At 35.8% G+C, this 21266-nt stretch overlaps 1 protein-coding gene across 1 annotated transcript; it reads left to right on the top strand.

Moving 5' to 3' along the window:
* Positions 1-525: 525 nt before the first annotated feature.
* On the top strand, positions 526-20745 carry LOC119022800 (deoxynucleoside triphosphate triphosphohydrolase SAMHD1-like). Its single transcript, XM_037104116.1, has 33 exons — positions 526-1713; positions 1874-1930; positions 3982-4179; positions 4519-4679; positions 4890-5005; positions 7662-7732; positions 8530-8673; positions 8770-8870; positions 9060-9168; positions 9264-9355; positions 9495-9610; positions 10397-10524; positions 11373-11447; positions 11809-11883; positions 12249-12323; positions 12685-12765; positions 13131-13205; positions 13571-13645; positions 14011-14085; positions 14451-14525; positions 14887-14961; positions 15327-15401; positions 15773-15841; positions 16207-16281; positions 16647-16721; positions 17086-17160; positions 17526-17600; positions 17966-18046; positions 18412-18486; positions 18852-18932; positions 19075-19179; positions 19320-19445; positions 19694-20745. The coding sequence occupies exons 3-33, from the start codon at positions 4117-4119 to the stop codon at positions 19739-19741; spliced, it is 2742 nt and encodes a 913-aa protein (XP_036960011.1). The 5' UTR covers positions 526-1713; positions 1874-1930; positions 3982-4116; the 3' UTR covers positions 19742-20745.
* Positions 20746-21266: the final 521 nt, after the last annotated feature.

Consider the following 21266-nt stretch of genomic DNA (forward strand, 5'->3'; position numbering starts at 1 on the left):
ACAAAATCTTCACAGAATGCTCAAAAGACTTTGACCATATCATCATTTTAGTGATACCAGTTACTGTTTTGCAGAGAGAAGTATGATAATGTGAGGTGAGCCTCAGCTGAAATCAACTCTCACAGTCCGTTACCAGGACCAGCCCGGTTACCATCACCGTAGCAACCGAGATCAACTGGGCCAACACAGAGAGATAGATTTATCAATGAGTCAGTTTGATATACACACACACACACACACACACATATAGATGCAGTCAGATATGCATGTGTAAGCATGCACACATGACCACACATGCACACACACACACACACACACACACACACACACACACACACACACACACACACGCATGCACACAAATGCACACAGTATATTTCACATTTAAAATAAATTTTCGTTTTTCTTTCATTCAAGCCAGGAACTCCATCCAAATTGTTAAATGTTTTAATCATTGATATATTGAGATTTATTTAATTTCTTAGTCAGATTCAGAGTATTTGATTCATTCTTACTGTATCCATCTCCATCGGCTGCTTTTCAACACAAATTTGAGCTAGCATTGCAGTTTGTCTCAAACCTTATATTCTATTTTTAATGCTTCATTCTCACCAAACTATTAGGAAGCTTCATTCTCTTCAGATGAATCAGAGCAACCAGTCTAGTCTGGCCTTAGTTTTTCAACCAATTCTACATTATTTTAACCCAGGAACTCTGTTTACATTTATTTAAATATTCCCAATCATCGACACATCGAGATTTATTGAATTTCTCAGTCTGATTCAGAGACTCATTCTCACAGTAACATCTCTTCAAACTCTATATATTTTAATGCTTCATTCTCACCCAACTATTACAAAGCTTCACTCTCTTCAGACGAGCTAATTAAACCTACCAATTTAGTTTTTCAACTAATTCTACATTATTTCACAGTTTTTAGATATTGTGGACATAATTCAAAGTTTTCACAGCCAGCAAAGACATACCCAGTGCAGTCTGACCAAATTTGCTCCGCAAAGAAATCAATATTCACACTTGGCTTTCTTGACAAGTTGAGGTCCTGTTTTTCCATGGCATCAGGAAAACGCTTAGTTGCTGGCCTCTCTTACTCAGATTGATTTTGGTGAGGCTATTTAAAGGTTTGCCTCACCGTTCACTAGGGATGTGCATCTTTCCCTTACAAAACAATCCAATACATATCTAGGTTCATGGGCTACGATAAGTTTCAGGTTTCACTATGCCTACTCACCAGGTGAACGATTTGTCGTGTAGCCACTATAATTAAATGCTGTTCTACAGCGCTGACAAGCGGCCTGATTATAAAATCTTCCCGTCCTTGTAAAATCCAAATTGCTTCCAATCTTCTGATTTTAGATTTGACAGTGTATTGTAAATTTTGTCAGCTTTGTCAGACATGTTGCTTTTGTTTTTACCTGGCAGGCAATGTTCCACCAATGTTACTGTGATGCATGTCACGAGAGTCTCGCACTGACCTTTGGATTTGTGCAAGAGTTTAAAGCCGTGAGGAAGTAGCAGCGTAGCAGGTTCACTTTGACCAGTTCACAGTGCATTTAGATTGATCCGGAGGTCTGCGCATTGGTGTAGGCGTATCTTTAACATAAAACCAATTCCGATCCATATCAGTGAATTGTTACAGTTGTTACCTACTGTCCACCTTATCCACTTTGACCCCCTGTGTCACTCAGCCCTGAGGTATGTAACTAATTCTATCTTGAGGATGTATCTGTTATGGTGCACTGGTGCTTCATTAAGCATCAAGCCATTTTCAAGTAATGCAAGACACCATAGGTGTGGTGAGAATTTAGGTTAACAGTGGACATCACAAAATGGCTTTTTGTTTGTTTGTTTCTAGTTGTTTACAGTCGGGATGATAATCCTGTAATTGCACAGGGATGAACTAAGTAAGTAAGTAAGTAAAACACTGATCGACATACACAAACAAAAAATATTTTGTCACAGTCGTCCAATCCAACATGCAACACAAATAGGCACCCAAACCAAAACCATTATCTGAAAACCCTCCACAATATAAGAATTTGTTGATCCTTCAGCATCTCAAGAGTCACAAACAGAGGTACAAAATGATTGATTGATATATACAAATGAAACAACACAAAGCAAGTCAAAAATATGCCAACAGGAAAATAAAGTAGAAAAAGTGATAATGATAATAATGAGTATATACAATGTATTCTTCATAACTGGGTGAGAAGCAGGCAACATGGTGACAGTGAAACTCAAAAGGGCAAAGAGTTAAAATAAATTTGACCTCACCTGGAAAGTGGAGTTTTCCTTTAACAAACAAGTTATGATTTCATTCAGCATTATTAACCAAAACAATTTTGTGTATCCTGAGGTCTAACAAACATGTTGAATACCTTTCTTTTCTTATAAAATATGTTAGTATCCAGACTTCTTCTTCCCTGCCTCTGCCTGTACATTGAGTGATTGACCCCCAAAGATCTGTGAAAAAGTCTGAAACCATCATCAAGAATTTGTATCACCTCATCCACATGTTCGCATGCATCTTAGTGCATGATTAAAACGAAAAATACCCAATGACTGATATATCAGCAAGCATCATCTCAATTTTTGAGATGTTTGAAGTGTTGCTAAAATTAAAACATTTATACTGTTGGGTGGATGAATTTATGATGTCTTAAATTCTACAAGCTAATTACATGCTTAGTAAGTAAAATCTGACAATGAAGTGTGAGCTGATTTAAGTGCTCAGATTGATGCGGTGAAGTCAAGTTACATTTTGTGATGTAAAGTGTCATCACAAGTCACCACTATAAAAAGTTAGTAGTACACATATCTTCCAGGTTGATGCTCGTACTAAATGTGGCATATCATGTTCACATGAAATGCCTGTTAGCCAGAGACCAAAATCGTCTGTTTTTCAAGGGAAGTCACACCATCTCCATCTGGGAGTGTGGCGACCAAAATAGGTATTTTAAGACAAACTATTCACTTTTTCCTAACATTAACCAAAACACAATTACAGCATTGTTACAAGAGAGAAATAGAAAATTCAGACTAAACAAATGTAAAGTTGCAACATTAAGTAAAAACTCTTTTAACATATTTGTCTCTATGGGGAGCTACATTTGTATAAATAAATATAACTAATCAAGATAAAAGGATGGATTGAGTTCCATACTCTGATAGAGGAATGATACAGAATTACACATTTAAAGAACAAAGTGGAGTTCTTGTTTCACTTCTCTCCCTGTGATGAGTTGGCAAAGTGACTTTGAAATGTCAGTATGGGTGTGGGCGCTTGATGGAATGTGGCTCTTTAAAAGCAGGGAGGCATTTTTTTTTTTTTACTCTGGGTGGCCCCACCCATAAACAGGTAAACAGAGGTGCATTTGATAAACTGTGGATTTAATAAACTGTGTGGGCATGACCTGACCTTTTAGTTTTATCTGTCTTTTTCATACCAGGACTTACCAAAGATGAAATAAGGACCAAATAAAGTTATATTTTAGCTTCAGTTTCAGTTCCATGCTTACATAATCTGTCTTGTACAGAGTATACATACACATACACTGATTTTACATTTATAACACTTTGAGTACTCACATGCTGCAGGAAGGGATTTGATGACCTGATGCAATGATCAAATGTGGTTCTGTAGGAATAGTATTACGTTGTCTGCATATAATAATTTCCATTCCCTCCTCAACTTATTGGGCAATGCATACTTAAAATACATAAATGTAGTTTTAGGGAAACAGGGTTGTGTGTCAAAAAAGGGAGTTGCTGTTATTAGATACCTTTTATCAAATTTGTTACATACCTGTATTCAGGAACTGAATGTTGTGTTTTGTGTTCTGAAATCTTTTGTTTTTTGAGTAATGTGTCTTATCTGTTTTGTTAATTTGTCTTGTGACAGTCTAATGTGTTTTCAGTTTTCCTTTACTGAAAACTTTTTGTTGTCCAATCAATCACAAGCCTTCCATGATGAGGGTAGTGACAAATCTGATAGGTGTGGTGAGTTATAAAAGCCAGGTATTGTTCCAACCACTCAGCTGTTCGTCCTGAGATATCAACTGCTTGTTGGACCAACATAAAGGGTGACGGTTAGCCATGGCCACAACTTCTGGAAGCTCCAAAATGTCAGAGTTGGAAATGACAATCTTCAAAAGCAAGGTAAAATATTGTAGTTATAAAAGCTAGGTATTGTTCCAACCCAATATGTTTGTTGTCAATTGTTGAGTCCAGAGTTGGTCTACAAGTGAAGGTGATGAAAATATTGATTATGAGGAAGACTGCAGTATGAAAAACTAGTTCACGAAATACTCAGGAGAACTTTTCTATTTTGCTCCACCACATGCATTTTTTTAATTATATCTATTGATTTTACTCCTCTGTAGCTGTGGCTTCATGTTTGAATTCTCATCATTTTGCAAGCTCAGAGTGCCCTCAAGAGATTAGAGCTGGTTTCACTGGAACTCTTTTGGGTAATATTTTGTGACTGTGTCCGGCCAGGTGTTTAATGATCCCATCCACGGACATTTGGTGTTACACCCGCTTCTCATCAAAATCATTGACACGCCACAATTCCAGAGACTTCGATTTATCAAGCAGCTTGGCGGGGCCTACTTTGTTTACCCTGGAGCATCCCACAACCGCTTTGAACACTCCATTGGGTATGTTTGCATTTTTCAGATAGATGCTGTTCTGTGAACTAAGAGAATCAATCCTGGTGACAGATAATCAATAATGACATGAACAAAGCAATGAAATTAAAGTCAACATTGCATTCCTTAGTACAGGTATACACATCCATACTTTCTGTTTTGCAATATGATACAATAATTGAATAATGAGTGATGTTTTTTCATTGTTGTGCTGTAAAGGGTGGCACACTTGGCAGGAGAGCTTGCACGAGCTCTGAGAACACGGCAGCCAGAGCTCGAGATCACTGATGAGGACATTCTTTGTGTGCAGATTGCTGGTCTCTGCCACGACCTGGGTGAGTTATACATACCTTTTTCACTATTACATGTAATAAGTTTTAAGTGGTAATTACTGGTTGTGATTAAGAGTTAAAATTAGGGGTGGTGAAAAAAAAAACTGATTATTGATTAATCGCAATTATATTGAAGATTATGAGTTGATTATTACATTTTCAAAGATCGATTTTTTTAAGAACTAAACTTAAATCGATTCCAAATCTTTACAAGGAAAAAAAGCTTTTCGTGCAAGAGTCCTGCAACTCTGCTCACAGGGTAGCAAGAACCTGCGATGCCTGGACCTCCAGAGAGATAGTCTCATACATGACCGTTAGAGCTATGGATGATAGCCACACAGGTGCAAATATATGATTTTCTCAAAGCAATGGCAGACGAGTGGGGAATAGAGAAACATGACCTGGTTCTCGTCACCGACAATGCTTATAACATGAGTCTGGCTGCTGAGTTTGGCAACTTTCTTTTAACAGTGAAAGACTACATTTAAAACAAAGTAAAAAAATAATCATTTTGATATTGTCAGGATGGGGTTTAAAGGGGAAGACTATGGAAAGGGGAGGTGGATCCAAACGCAGTTACACACAGAGGGCAAGGATATGGGGAAATGAAAAGCAAGCTTTATTAACTAAAAGCTGAATGCAAAAATCAAGGAGCATGAAACAAAAGAGCTACAGAGACACATAAAACAAAGTAGCAACAAAACCGGCAAGACAAAGTACAACCAAAAAGCAAAGTTCAAATCAAAAAATGCCAAATGCAAAACTCGAAGTCCAAAGACACAAACCAAGGGAAGACTGGAGACAAAAGGAACTCCGGGAGGACAAGACACAGACATGAGCAGGAACATGAACATGAACATGAACATGAACATGAACAGAAACATGAAGCAGACAGAATACAATGACTGGACAAAGACAAGAGGGAAAGCAGAGACTTAAAACACAGACACTAATGACCAGACAAGGAACAGGTGAGGAAAGAGAGGAGGGAGGAGGCCAGGTGTGGTAACAAAGGGGAGGAGCACATGAGAAAACATGAAGGGAACAATACAACAGACAGAGGGAGCCAGAGGGGAGAACACAGGAGAAACTTAAAGGACACAGAGGGTCATGGAAAATCAAAACAAAGACACAAGACATGATACAAAGACATAAATCAAATACAAGAAACCAAAAACCAGACACAAGAACACAACACAAAGAACATGAATCCAAAGTCATGACAGATATTACAGTTACACTATACAATATCAGCGGTGCTGTGAGGTGTTACTCAAAAGAGAAGAATTCAACAGCTGACTGATGTTAAACAGAAGATCAATAATCTCTAATAATCAAAAATCGATTTGCAATTGAATCGAGACTTCAATAATCGGAATCGAATCAAATCGGGAAATTGGGCTGATTAACCACCCCTAGTTAAAATGACAGTGAAAATGTATTTGACAAATTGTTAATAAGAGCTGGTGTTTTTCTAATATACAGTGTTACAGAGTGTTTTCATTAAAAGGCTAGCCCCTAAATGAGGAATGAATGAAGACAAATAGAGGAAATTTGTGCACTATTTAGGTATTTTTCTTCTAACAATACCTGTTCTAATTTTAATTTTGATCTAATGCCAATTGTAACTCAAAGGTTCCTACAGATATTCCAGATTAAATGCCTTACAGGTAGGAAGAGGAAAGGTACGGGGAGGGTGTTAATATGAACCTTTTGCAGTGTTGAATTTCATTGAGATCAGCTTAACATAAAGAGAGAGAATGTTTTTTCCAAACCATCATGTTGAAGTGTGGGGTTGAAAAACCAGTCTTCAGAGAGAAAGGAGTGATGCAATAATTGTTTATAATATACAATAATGGCACTTTTCCCAGTCTCTCCTGTAAGGCATTCACAGTGCAGCACTCACTGTACACACAAGAAATGATCACTCATTGACTCATTAACTTAAAATAAAATGACAACCAATGGTTTCCTTGATAGTGAGAGGTAAATACAAATGTATCAATCTTATCAATCATAGTCACTGTGATTCATTATTAACAGCTGTAGTCAGTTTTTTAACGACCCATATGGAACCTACTGGTATGTTGATGTGCTGATGAAAATGATTCTGCAAAAATGTACAGTACTTCATCATGAGCTTATCAAATACATTAACAGATAAACATGGCTGAAATGTTGAACTGATATTTCCAGCAAAAAATAATAACAAATGGAAGCAGGTCCTAAAATAGCTAATTTATAGAAATGCAATTATTAGATTGGGTTACAGTAAACGCCCCTCTCTGAAACTTGCCTCATCTAAAATAAAAACAGGCCTGATAAGTTCATGATGGTAGCACTACAGCACTTGTCACATTCACCCATTCACTCATATTGTTAGACTACTCTGCACCTTGCATGGCCAACAAGAAGAAGTGCAGCACTTCATATCCAAAAAGCCTCAAGATAATTTAATGCTCAGCCATTTACACACTTATGGAAAAGCCACCAGGGGCAGTTTGGGGTTCAGTAACATAAGTAACATGCACCCAGAAGATTAGGGAGTCAAATCACCATCCATCATACATGCTCTATACCTCCTGAGCCACAGCTGCTCATTTTACAGTTCACACACCATAATTATTAGGTTATCTTATATCTGTCTCTCTATATCTAGGACATGGGCCCTTTTCCCATCTGTATGATGGAATGTTCATCAAGAAACAACATCCAGGATTGAACTGGAAGGTAAGTTTTACATGATGCATGAAAAAAGAATCAGACAATTAAGTACAAAGAAAAACAGAGACACGAACTGCATGATAGGAGAACTTTGTCATGACTTATGTCAATATCCTAATCAGTGTTGATGGTTAATGTAGTTAACCGAGGCAATAAAATCCTCAGTGTGTGGTGTCTTGACAGAGAATGTTGGGTCAATAGAGTTTTCCTGCTTGCACAGCCTGCCTACATGTACCAGGCCCGTCACTTCAGGTCATAATTCAAGAAACACTTAATGCAAAAAGGAGAGCTATGTTGTATCACCACCTTGCCTCTTTGCGATTATCTTGTGGTATTGATAATCAATCAATCAAGCCCTCAGCACGGTAGCTTCCAGAGCTGCTCGGTGTAAAATGCCACACACTATTGCTGAGGAATTCAAAACGTGCTTTTGATATGGTAGTTTCATTTGACTGACGAAGTAATAGCCAGCAGACTAAAGAATATTATTTGTCAAACAACACAATCTCAAGGTGCATTCATGAAATGTCAAAAGATTTAAAGTAGCAGCATAATGACAAGATACAAGTCAACCGCTTTGCTCTGCAGACGGATGAGGAGACTGGCAGTAACAAAGACCATTAACGTACATCAAATCTTTGATGCCGATGATTTGAGGAAAAGATTTGTATTTGTTCAAGCATGTTAGGAAGAGAGCCATTGCAGACCTTTAGCTTCAGTGCTCAAAGGCCCCTGGAGGAACTAATCCTGATTGTACACTGAATTCTCATGTTAATATATAAATGAGTCTGTTTATGTTGCAGCATGAGAAGGCCTCTAAAGAAATGTTTGACTACCTGGTGAAAGACAATAAGCTGGAGAAGGAGATGAAGGACTGGAAGCTGGACCTGACTAAGGACCTGGACTTCATCAAAGAAATGATAGACCCTGAAAAGAAGCAAACTCCAGTCAGTCATACACAAGTGAATTGTGTGAAATCAATCAGTATCATCATTTTTACAGCAGCCGATATCTAATCCCACTGTTGTGTGTCATATCCTTAGTGGCCACATAAAGGTCGGGGACAGGAAAAGTCCTTCCTCTATGAAATCGTGTCCAACAAAAGAAATGGCATTGATGTGGACAAGTTTGACTACTTTGCAAGGTGGGACTTGTTGAAAAGCTTCTGTAGAACTATTTACTTTTTGATATAGAATGATGAACTGCTATGTATGACAAATACAATATTCTCTGGATTATTTGAACAATATGCAGATTCCTTAGAGTGAATTGATTAGTTAAACATATTAAGCCCAATTTCTTACCATATTTTTTTAACGTTGATTTATTTCAGGGACTGCCACCACCTGGGCATGAAGAACAACTTTGACTATCGCCGCTTCATACACTTTGCCAGGGTGTGTGAGGTGGATGGCAAGAAGCAGATCTGTGTTAGAGAAAAGGTTCAGACATTGTTACTACTGCCTTTTTTACCAGATTTTAAACAGCAATCCTCTTATTTGATCAGATGTGACTAAACTATTGGTTATCTTAACAGGAGGCGGTCAATATCTATGACATGTTCCACACAAGGTACTCTCTCCACAAGAGGGCCTACCAACACAAAGTGAACAAGATCATAGAGACTATGTGAGTACATACCCTTCAACATTTAGCGTAGTCTGCTGTCTGATGTGGCTTATTTCATTGACTTTATAATTTAATCTCTTGAATGTTACACTGCAACTTGCTCTTAAAAGAGATAATAATGTTGGGTATGATTATTCAGGATCACAGATGCTTTTGTTGAAGCAGACGGTCACATCATGATTGAAGGCTCAGGAGGGAAGAAGTACACTCTCTCCAATGCCATGGAAGATATGGAGGCCTACACCAAGCTGACAGGTCAGTAGATACCGCTGTGATCAGTCAAAATCTAATCAGTTCATCCTGGACTCAAAGTAGATGTTTGTGACAAATTTGAAAAAGTTGCTTCAAGGTGCTGTTGTAATACCACATTCACAAGAATGGAATAGACAACCCAAAAACATAATGCTTTCAGCCTCGACTTTCACCAGTGCAGAGGTATAAAAATGTCAGACTTTTGTGCAGCAAATTTCAAAACCAATCAACGGAGAATAAAGTTTTCCATGTGACAAGTTATTTTACAGTATATCAATGTTACAAACATGTTGAATTTTATATATTACAGATGATCCTTCTTGTAAGCTAATGTAAGTAGTTACGTGACTGTCTTCATGTTAGAAGATAAAGAACAAAGATTAACAGTTTTAGATTTAGATATACCAGTAAAGTGCTGAAAATTGTATTTATCAATCATCATGCTTTTTGTATATTTAAGAGATTAGAGCTGAATCTGTCACTTACTTCACTTGTGCAATATTGTTAGGTTTAGATTTATTAAGGTAATTACAGGGGATTCGTTGATTGTAATCCACCTGAAAACCAGTTGAAAATTCAGCAAGTTTGTTAAATGATGGAGATACATGCATTCAGAGGTGTGGCTTCTGATACGGCATAGTATAGTGGTATAGTTGTAATCAGTGATTAATATCAAAATGCCAGATTGAGCTGCTTTTATATATTTTTAAGAACAAATTATTAATTATCATTAATGCTGTCTAACTCAAACTCATCCTTTCTTCAACTCTGTTACTGTTTGTTCTTTAGATCATGTGTTTGAGGAAATACTCTTCTCTTCCTCCGATGACCTGAGCAAGGCTCGGGAGATTCTGAAGAGGATCATCTCTCGAGACCTCTACAGGTTTCTGGGTGAAAAGTTGTTCAACGGATCTGACGTGCGTATCTTATGTCTCTGTGTGTCCGTATTGCATTACACATCTGTTTGAAATGTTAACTAGCATTAAGAACAGTATAACAGAGTTGGATGTAAAACTCTTTTTGTTCTTGTTAAGTGCACATTGCTTGTTTCTGTTCTGTTCTGTTCATTTTACACACCTTGTAATACTTGTGTTGTGCCCAGATTTCATGTCGACCACTGCAAGTTCCTATCGGTAGCATTCATAGTAATTTTGTTAAGATGATGTGATTGCACTCTCATCGGCTATAGTAAACTGGGGAATTTTTCACACAAGTTTCCAGGACATTTTAGCCCACTGAACCCTCTTTCAGTCCCCTCCTAGTCCCTGTGAAGACTTGTTTTAATGAAGCCAGTTCACAATACAGTTTTAGTCCTTAGTCCATATGTTTCTGACAGACAATGAAAGAAGTATGAGATAGTCAGTTAATCATAGCCCATAGATATTACACAGCTGTGTTTCAGGAGGAGGTAGATTGGGGCTGGTGGTTTGATCCCTGATTCCTCCTGTTCCTGTTGTTGTGTCCTTGAGCTGGACACAGAACCAAAAATTGCTCCTGATAGGCAGGCCAGTGCCTGGCATGGCCGGCATGAATGGCCGGTGTGAATGAGTGAGTAGTTCAGCACTTTGTCCATTAAGGTTAAAGAAAATCAAGTTAAAAAGCTTGTCATTTACATTTTAATAGGTAATGTGGACTACACGTTATTCCCAAACTGTGCAGGATTAGAGAGCCAGAGAGAGAGAAACACAGATATTCTATCATGCTATACAACTCACTTTTATGATAATATGATATTCTACCTGTTTCTTACCTCTTTTCCTCCCAGCTGAAGGCTGTGAAAGCAGCTTTGGAAGAACGATTGGAAAAGTTCAATGCAGGGCTGCAATCAGAGGACTTTTTGGTATGTTTTTGGTCTGATTAATTTAACTTTAGATGTAGAGCACTGCATAAAGCACATCTGCAATGGAGTAGGTCATTTAAAGTAAACATTTATTTCTTGATTAGGAGTTTCAGATATTTAGTGGTGTTTGGTTCTGATGTTAATCATGTTAATCAATATGGAAATCTGATAATATAATGTTTTAACTTAGAGTGATGTTTGATTGAAGTTAATTATTGGTGGCGGCTGTGGTTATTTTACTCTTTCATTGTACTTTGTACTTAATCAATATGAAATACACATTTAATAAATTATCATGCTATACAACTCACTTTTATGATAATATGATATTCTACCTGTTTCTTACCTCTTTTCCTCCCAGCTGAAGCCTGTGAAAGACGCTTTGGAAGCACGACTGGCAGAGCCCAATGCAGGGCTGCAATCAAAGGACTTCTTGGTATGTTTTTGGTCTGATTAATTTAACTTTAGATGTAGAGCACTGCATGAAGCACATCTGCAATGGAGTAGGTCATTTAAAGTAAACATTTATTTCTTGATTAGGAGTTTCAGATATTTAGTGGTGTTTGGTTCTGATGTTAATCATGTTAATCAATATGGAAATCTGATAATATGATGTTTTAACTTAGAGTGATGTTTGATTGAAGTTAATTATTGGTGGCGGTTGTGGTTATTTTACTCTTTCATTGTACTTTGTACTTAATCTATCAATATGAAATACACATTTAATAAATTATCATGCTATACAACTCACTTTTATGATAATATGATATTCTACCTGTTTCTTGCCTCTTTTCCTCCCAGCTGAAGCCTGTGAAAGAAGCTTGGGAAACACGATTGGAAGAGTTCAATAAAGGGCTGCAATCAGAGGACTTTTTGGTATGTTTTTGGTCTGATTAATTTAACTTTAGATGTAGAGCACTGCATAAAGCACATCTGCAATGGAGTAGGTCATTTAAAGTAAACATTTATTTCTTGATTAGGAGTTTCAGATATTTAGTGGTGTTTGGTTCTGATGTTAATCATGTTAATCAATATGGAAATCTGATAATATAATGTTTTAACTTAGAGTGATGTTTGATTGAAGTTAATTATTGGTGGCAGCTGTGGTTATTTTACTCTTTCATTGTACTTTGTACTTAATCAATATGAAATACACATTTAATAAATTATCATGCTATACAACTCACTTTTATGATTATATGATATTCTACCTGTTTCTTACCTCTTTTCCTCCCAGCTGAAGCCTGTGAAAGAAGCTTGGGAAGCACGATTGGCAGAGCCCAATGCAGGGCTGCAATCAGAGGACTTTGCATTTTTGGTATGTTTTTGGTCTGATTAATTTAACTTTAGATGTAGAGCACTGCATAAAGCACATCTGCAATGGAGTAGGTCATTTAAAGTAAACATTTATTTCTTGATTAGGAGTTTCAGATATTTAGTGGTGTTTGGTTCTGATGTTAATCATGTTAATCAATATGTAAATCTGATAATATGATGTTTTAACTTAGAGTGATGTTTGATTGAAGTTAATTATTGGTGGCGGTTGTGGTTATTTTACTCTTTCATTGTACTTTGTACTTAATCTATCAATATGAAATACACATTTAATAAATTATCATGCTATACAACTCACTTTTATGATAATATGATATTCTACCTGTTTCTTACCCCTTTTCCTCCCAGCTGAAGGCTTTGAAAGCAGCTTTGAAAGAACGATTGGAAAAGTTCAATGCAGGGCTGCAATCAGAGGACTTTTTGGTATGTTTTTGGTCTGATTAATTTAACTTTAGATGTAGAGCACTGCATAAAGCACATCTGCAATGGAGTAGGTCATTTAAAGTAAACATTTATTTCTTGATTAGGAGTTTCAGATATTTAGTGGTGTTTGGTTCTGATGTTAATCATGTTAATCAATATGGAAATCTGATGATATAATGTTTTAACTTAGAGTGATGTTTGATTGAAGTTAATTATTGGTGGCGGTTGTGGTTATTTTACTCTTTCATTGTACTTTGTACTTAATCTATCAATATGAAATACACATTTAATAAATTATCATGCTATACAACTCACTTTTATGATAATATGATATTCTACCTGTTTCTTACCTCTTTTCCTCCCAGCTGAAGGCTGTGAAAGCAGCTTTGGAAGCACAATTGGCAGAGCTCAATGCAGGGCTGCAATCAAAGGACTTTTTGGTATGTTTTTGGTCTGATTAATTTAACTTTAGATGTAGAGCACTGCATAAAGCACATCTGCAATGGAGTAGGTCATTTAAAGTAAACATTTATTTCTTGATTAGGAGTTTCAGATATTTAGTGGTGTTTGGTTCTGATGTTAATCATGTTAATCAATATGGAAATCTGATAATATAATGTTTTAACTTAGAGTGATGTTTGATTGAAGTTAATTATTGGTGGCGGTTGTGGTTATTTTACTCTTTCATTGTACTTTGTACTTAATCTATCAATATGAAATACACATTTAATAAATTATCACGCTATACAACTCACTTTTATGATAATATGATATTCTACCTGTTTCTTGCCTCTTTTCTTCCCAGCTGAAACCTGTGAAAGAAGCTTGGGAAGCACGATTGGCAGAGCCCAATGCAGGGCTGCAATCAGAGGACTTTTTGGTATGTTTTTGGTCTGATTAATTTAACTTTAGATGTAGAGCACTGCATAAAGCACATCTGCAATGGAGTAGGTCATTTAAAGTAAACATTTATTTCTTGATTAGGAGTTTCAGATATTTAGTGGTGTTTGGTTCTGATGTTAATCATGTTAATCAATATGGAAATCTGATAATATAATGTTTTAATTTAGAGTGATGTTTGATTGAAGTTAATTATTGGTGGCGGTTGTGGTTATTTTACTCTTTCATTGTACTTTGTACTTAATCTATCAATATGAAACACACATTTAATAAATTATCATGCTATACAACTCACTTTTATGATAATATGAGATTCTACCTGTTTCTTACCTCTTTTCCTCCCAGCTGAAGGCTTTGAAAGCAGCTTTGGAAGCACGATTGGCAGAGCTCAATGCAGGGCTGCAATCAGAGGACTTTTTGGTATGTTTTTGGTCTGATTAATTTAACTTTAGATGTAGAGCACTGCATAAAGCACATCTGCAATGGAGTAGGTCATTTAAAGTAAACATTTATTTCTTGATTAGGAGTTTCAGATATTTAGTGGTGTTTGGTTCTGATGTTAATCATGTTAATCAATATGGAAATCTGATAATATAATGTTTTAACTTAGAGTGATGTTTGATTGAAGTTAATTATTGGTGGCGGTTGTGGTTATTTTACTCTTTCATTGTACTTTGTACTTAATCAATATGAAATACACATTTAATAAATTATCATGCTATACAACTCACTTTTATGATAATATGATATTCTACCTGTTTCTTACCTCTTTTCCTCCCAGCTGAAGGCTGTGAAAGCAGCTTTGGAAGCACGATTGGCAGAGCTCGATGCAGGGCTGCAATCAGAGGACTTTTTGGTATGTTTTTGGTCTGATTAATTTAACTTTAGATGTAGAGCACTGCATAAAGCACATCTGCAATGGAGTAGGTCATTTAAAGTAAACATTTATTTCTTGATTAGGAGTTTCAGATATTTAGTGGTGTTTGGTTCTGATGTTAATCATGTTAATCAATATGGAAATCTGATAATATAATGTTTTAATTTAGAGTGATGTTTGATTGAAGTTAATTATTGGTGGCGGTTGTGGTTATTTTACTCTTTCATTGTACTTTGTACTTAATCTATCAATATGAAACACACATTTAATAAATTATCATGCTATACAACTCACTTTTATGATAATATGATATTCTACCTGTTTCTTACCTCTTTTCCTCCCAGCTGAGGGCTTTGAAAGCAGCTTTGGAAGCACGATTGACAGAGCCCAATGCAGTGCTGCAATCAGAGGACTTTTTGGTATGTTTTTGGTCTGATTAATTTAACTTTAGGTGTAGAGCACTGCATGAAGCACATCTGCAATGGAGTAGGTCATTTAAAGTAAACATTTATTTCTTGATTAGGAGTTTCAGATATTTAGTGGTGTTTGGTTCTGATGTTAATCATGTTAATCAATATGGAAATCTGATAATATGATGTTTTAACTTAGAGTGATGTTTGATTGAAGTTAATTATTGGTGGCGGTTGTGGTTATTTTACTCTTTCATTGTACTTTGTACTTAATCTATCAATATGAAATACACATTTAATAAATTATCATGCTATACAACTCACTTTTATGATAATAGGATATTCTACCTGTTTCTTACCTCTTTTCCTCCCACCTGAAGGCTGTGAAAGCAGCTTTGGAAGCACGATTGGCAGAGCTCAATGCAGGGCTGCAATCAGAGGACTTTTTGGTATGTTTTTGGTCTGATTAATTTAACTTTAGATGTAGAGCACTGCATAAAGCACATCTGCAATGGAGTAGGTCATTTAAAGTAAACATTTATTTCTTGATTAGGAGTTTCAGATATTTAGTGGTGTTTGGTTCTGATGTTAATCATGTTAATCAATGTGGAAATCTGACAATATAATGTTTTAACTTAGAGTGATGTTTGATTGAAGTTAATTATTGGTGGCGGTTGTGGTTATTTTACTCTTTCATTGTACTTTGTACTTAATCTATCAATATGAAATACACATTTAATAAATTATCATGCTATACAACTCACTTTTATGATAATATGATATTCTACCTGTTTCTTACCCCTTTTCCTCCCAGCTGAAGGCTTTGAAAGCAGCTTTGAAAGAACGATTGGAAAAGTTCAATGCAGGGCTGCAATCAGAGGACTTTTTGGTATGTTTTTGGTCTGATTAATTTAACTTTAGATGTAGAGCACTGCATAAAGCACATCTGCAATGGAGTAGGTCATTTAAAGTAAACATTTATTTCTTGATTAGGAGTTTCAGATATTTAGTGGTGTTTGGTTCTGATGTTAATCATGTTAATCAATATGGAAATCTGACAATATAATGTTTTAACTTAGAGTGATGTTTGATTGAAGTTAATTATTGGTGGCGGTTGTGGTTATTTTACTCTTTCATTGTACTTTGTACTTAATCTATCAATATGAAATACACATTTAATAAATTATCATGCTATACAACTCACTTTTATGATAATATGATATTCTACCTGTTTCTTACCTCTTTTCCTCCCAGCTGAAGGCTGTGAAAGCAGCTTTGGAAGCACGATTGGCAGAGCTCAATGCAGGGCTGCAATCAGAGGACTTTTTGGTATGTTTTTGGTCTGATTAATTTAACTTTAGATGTAGAGCACTGCATAAAGCACATCTGCAATGGAGTAGGCCATTTAAAGTAAACATTTATTTTTGATTAGGAGTTTCAGATATTTAGTGGTGTTTGGTTCTGATGTTAATCATGTCAATCAACATGGAAATCTGATAATATAATGTTTTAACTTAGAGTGATGTTTGATTGAAGTTAATTATTGGTGGCGGTTGTGGTTATTTTACTCTTTCATTGTACATTGTACTTAATCTATCAATATGAAATACACATTTAATAAATTATCATGCTATACAACTCACTTTTATGATAATATGATATTCTACCTGTTTCTTACCTCTTTTCCTCCCAGCTGAAGGCTTTGAAAGCAGCTTTGGAAGCACGATTGGAAGAGCTCAATGCAGGGCTGCAATCAGAGGACTTCTTGGTATGTTTTTGGTCTGATTAATTTAACTTTAGATGTAGAGCACTGCATAAAGCACATCTGCAATGGAGTAGGTCATTTAAAGTAAACATTTATTTCTTGATTACGAGTTTCAGATATTTAGTGGTGTTTGGTTCTGATGTTAATCATGTTAATCAATATGGAAATCTGATAATATGATGTTTTAACTTAGAGTGATGTTTGATTGAAGTTAATTATTGGTGGCGGTTGTGGTTATTTTACTCTTTCATTGTACTTTGTACTTAATCTATCAATATGAAATACACATTTAATAAATTATCATGCTATACAACTCACTTTTATGATAATATGATATTCTACCTGTTTCTTACCTCTTTTCCTCCCAGCTGAAGGCTGTGAAAGCAGCTTTGGAAGCACGATTGGCAGACCTCAATGCAGTGCTGCAATCAAAGGACTTTTTGGTATGTTTTTGGTCTGATTAATTTAACTTTAGATGTAGAGCACTGCATAAAGCACATCTGCAATGGAGTAGGTCATTTAAAGTAAACATTTATTTCTTGATTAGGAGTTTCAGATATTTAGTGGTGTTTGGTTATGATGTTAATCATGTTAATCAATATGGAACTCTTATAATATGATGTTTTAACTTAGAGTGATGTTTGATTGAAGTTAATTATTGGTGGCGGTTGTGGTTATTTTACTCTTTCATTGTACTTTGTACTTAATCTATCAATATGAAATACACATTTAATAAATTATCATGCTATACAGCTCACTTTTATGATAATATGATATTCTACCTGTTTCTTACCTCTTTTCCTCCCAGCTGAAGCCTGTGAAAGACGCTTGGGAAGCACGATTGGCAGAGCCCAATGCAGGGCTGCAATCAAAGGACTTTGACTTTTTGGTATGTTTTTGGTCTGATTAATTTAACTTTAGATGTAGAGCACTGCATAAAACACATCTGCAATGGAGTAGGTCATTTAAAGTAAACATTTATTTCTTGATTAGGAGTTTCAGATATTTAGTGGTGTTTGGTTCTGATGTTAATCATGTTAATCAATATTGAAATCTGATAATATAATGTTTTAACTCAGAGTGATGTTTGATTGAAGTTAATTATTGGTGGCGGTTGTGGTTATTTTACTCTTTCATTGTACTTTGTACTTAATCTATCAATATGAAATACACATTTAATAAATTATCATGCTATACAACTCACTTTTATGATAATATGATATTCTACCTGTTTCGTACCTCTTTTCCTCCCAGCTGAAGGCTGTGAAAGCAGCTTTGGAAGCACGATTGGCAGAGCTCAATGCAGTGCTGCAATCAGAGGACTTTTTGGTATGTTTTTGGTCTGATTAATTTAACTTTAGATGTAGAGCACTGCATAAAGCACATCTGCAATGGAGTAGGTCATTTAAAGTAAACATTTATTTCTTGATTAGGAGTTTCAGATATTTAGTGGTGTTTGGTTCTGATGTTAATCATGTTAATCAATATGGAAATCTGATAATATGATGTTTTAACTTAGAGTGATGTTTGAATGAAGTTAATTATTGGTGGCGGTTGTGGTTATTTTACTCTTTCATTGTACTTTGTACTTAATCTATCAATATGAAATACACATTTAATAAATTATCATGCTATACAGCTCACTTTTATGATAATATGATATTCTACCTGTTTCTTACCTCTTTTCCTCCCAGCTGGACTATGTGAAAAATGTTTGGAAAGCGGGATTGGCAGAGCTCAATGCAGGGCTGGAATTAGAGGACTTTGAATTTTTGGTATGTTTTTGGTCTGATTAATTTAACTTCACGTTTCCTAAAATCTTGATGACTTATTTGATTTCAGATGTTCAACCCTCTGTTTCAGCAAAATTCACTTGCAAAAATAAAATCAAACTTCTAGCTCACTTTTGTCATTTAGGTCATTACTCTGGACTATGGGAACAAAGACAAGAACCCTGTGGATAATATGCACTTCTACAGAAAGGCGAACCCAGCCAAGGCATTCAGGCTCCCCAGAGAGAGGGTCAGAACTAAAGCAATGATGACAGAATATTTCATCTTAGTCTTTCCTTGCATGAGCTGTTGTTGCCCTGTGTGATGTTATTCAATGGGCAGCTTCTGGTCTGTTATTAATCACAACATCATGCTTCTGTCGTTTCTAAGGTGTCCCAACTTCTCCCAGAAAACTTTTCTGAGACCATAGTAAGAATTTTCTGCAAGAAGACTGACGAACCAAGTCTGAATGCTGCAAAAAAACACCCATTGCTCAAACAGTGGGAAAATGAAAGGGTAACAATTATATCTAAAAACAATTTTCATCAATTGATCGACTGATTCTTTTGAACATTAACTGACTAATAGAAATGTAAAAAAAAAAAAAATCCACCAACTCCAAATTAGTCACATACGACAACAGTTGGCAGATCCTCACAAGTCATAGGCTGGATTGAGGTAACATTTGGCATTTTTACTTTTAACGCTGCACTGCTCTTGTTTATACTGATGCACTTGTCTGCACTTTCTTTACCAACCTGCAGGACAGAGACGATGGAACACCAGAGAACAGCTGTGAGACAACCAATTAATCTAAAGTTTGGAAGATGAAGATCCAAAACTGAAGAAAGAAACCAAAAACTCCCTGGTACTTATCTATTCATTATAATCAGAAACTATTAAACTGCTGTATATGGTGAGTATGTGACACCATTTTTCTCTAAAAAAAAAAACCCCACAAAAACAATGACGCATGTAAATGAGTATCAGTGAGGATGCATTAATATATATTCAGAGCATGGACGTAGGCCTGCTCAGTATACACATATCAATACACATATCTTTGTTTAGTTTGATCATTTTAAAATCAAGTTTTAGACTCCTTTCTCCTTCTGCAGCTGCATGTGCCTCATTTAAGACTGAATCCCTGTTTAATACCATGTTAGTACCAAACACATCACATTCTGTAATTATGTTGTGAAAAATCAATCATGATTACTTAAAATGTCTTTGTGTAAAACTGAATACTGAATGTTTTACCGCAGGGTTTTATTCGGCCATCAGTCACATTTATGCTTCTTTGTGTATCATCTGTGTATTCTTCATGATCAGGTAAAGATGTAGAGCACTGCGTAAAGCACATCTGCAATGGAGTAGGTCATTTAAAGTAAACATTTATTTCTTGAATATGAGTTTCAGATATTTAGTGGTGTTTGGTTCTGATGTTAATCATGTTAATCAATATGGAAATCTGATAATATAATGTTTTAACTTAGAGTGATTTTTGATTGAAGTTAATTATTGGTGGCGGTTGTGGTTATTTTACTCTTTCATTGTACGTTGTACTTAATCTATAAATATGAAATACACATTTAATAAATTATCACGCTATACAACTCACATTCCTATCTTTGATGTAACCTCCTGTATGAATGCGGTTAAGACAGACTTTGGATGTTGTTGTGTTTTGTTCATTGTGTGCAATAAAGGGCAACCTACCAGAGGTTATCATAATCTCTCAATTGTATCCCTGTTGAGATGTGTTAATAACAGGTTGTGCCTGCTCCTTTTAAAGATAAAGCTCTTTTTCCTCTTTGTTGTGTGTCCAACACTAGATAAAATCATACTCATGGAGAATGGAAAAGCTATATAACTATAACAGTTGAATGAGTTTTTATGATGCATTGTATTTATAGTAGATGATTTGGAACCCACCAAGGTCACACAGATTAATTTCCTAATCCTTTGGCCATGCAAGAAATGTCAGAACTTATATGAATTAAGAAAAGAATATGATTGAAAAAATGTAATTATTTCAGAACACATCTTTAATTAAGCTGGTGTCATGTTTGAAGCAACAGCAGGAGAGGGCGGGGAAGAGGAGGCAGCTGCAGCGAGCACAGACACAGAGCGGCCACAGAAACTGAGCGACTGTAGTAAGGCGTTTGAGCAAAACTGTAGAAAAAGTGTGGGTGCTGAACCCTCTCAACGGGAAAAGTGTGGGTGTTAAATTACCCACATCACCCAAGGGTGCAATGACCCTGCTCTTAGAGCATGATTACAATAAAAAAAAAATACCCAATGACTGTTATATTAGCAAGCATCATATCAATTTTG

The sequence above is a fragment of the Acanthopagrus latus genome, chromosome 7 (assembly GCF_904848185.1).
Source record: "Acanthopagrus latus isolate v.2019 chromosome 7, fAcaLat1.1, whole genome shotgun sequence".
NCBI lineage: Eukaryota > Metazoa > Chordata > Actinopteri > Spariformes > Sparidae > Acanthopagrus > Acanthopagrus latus.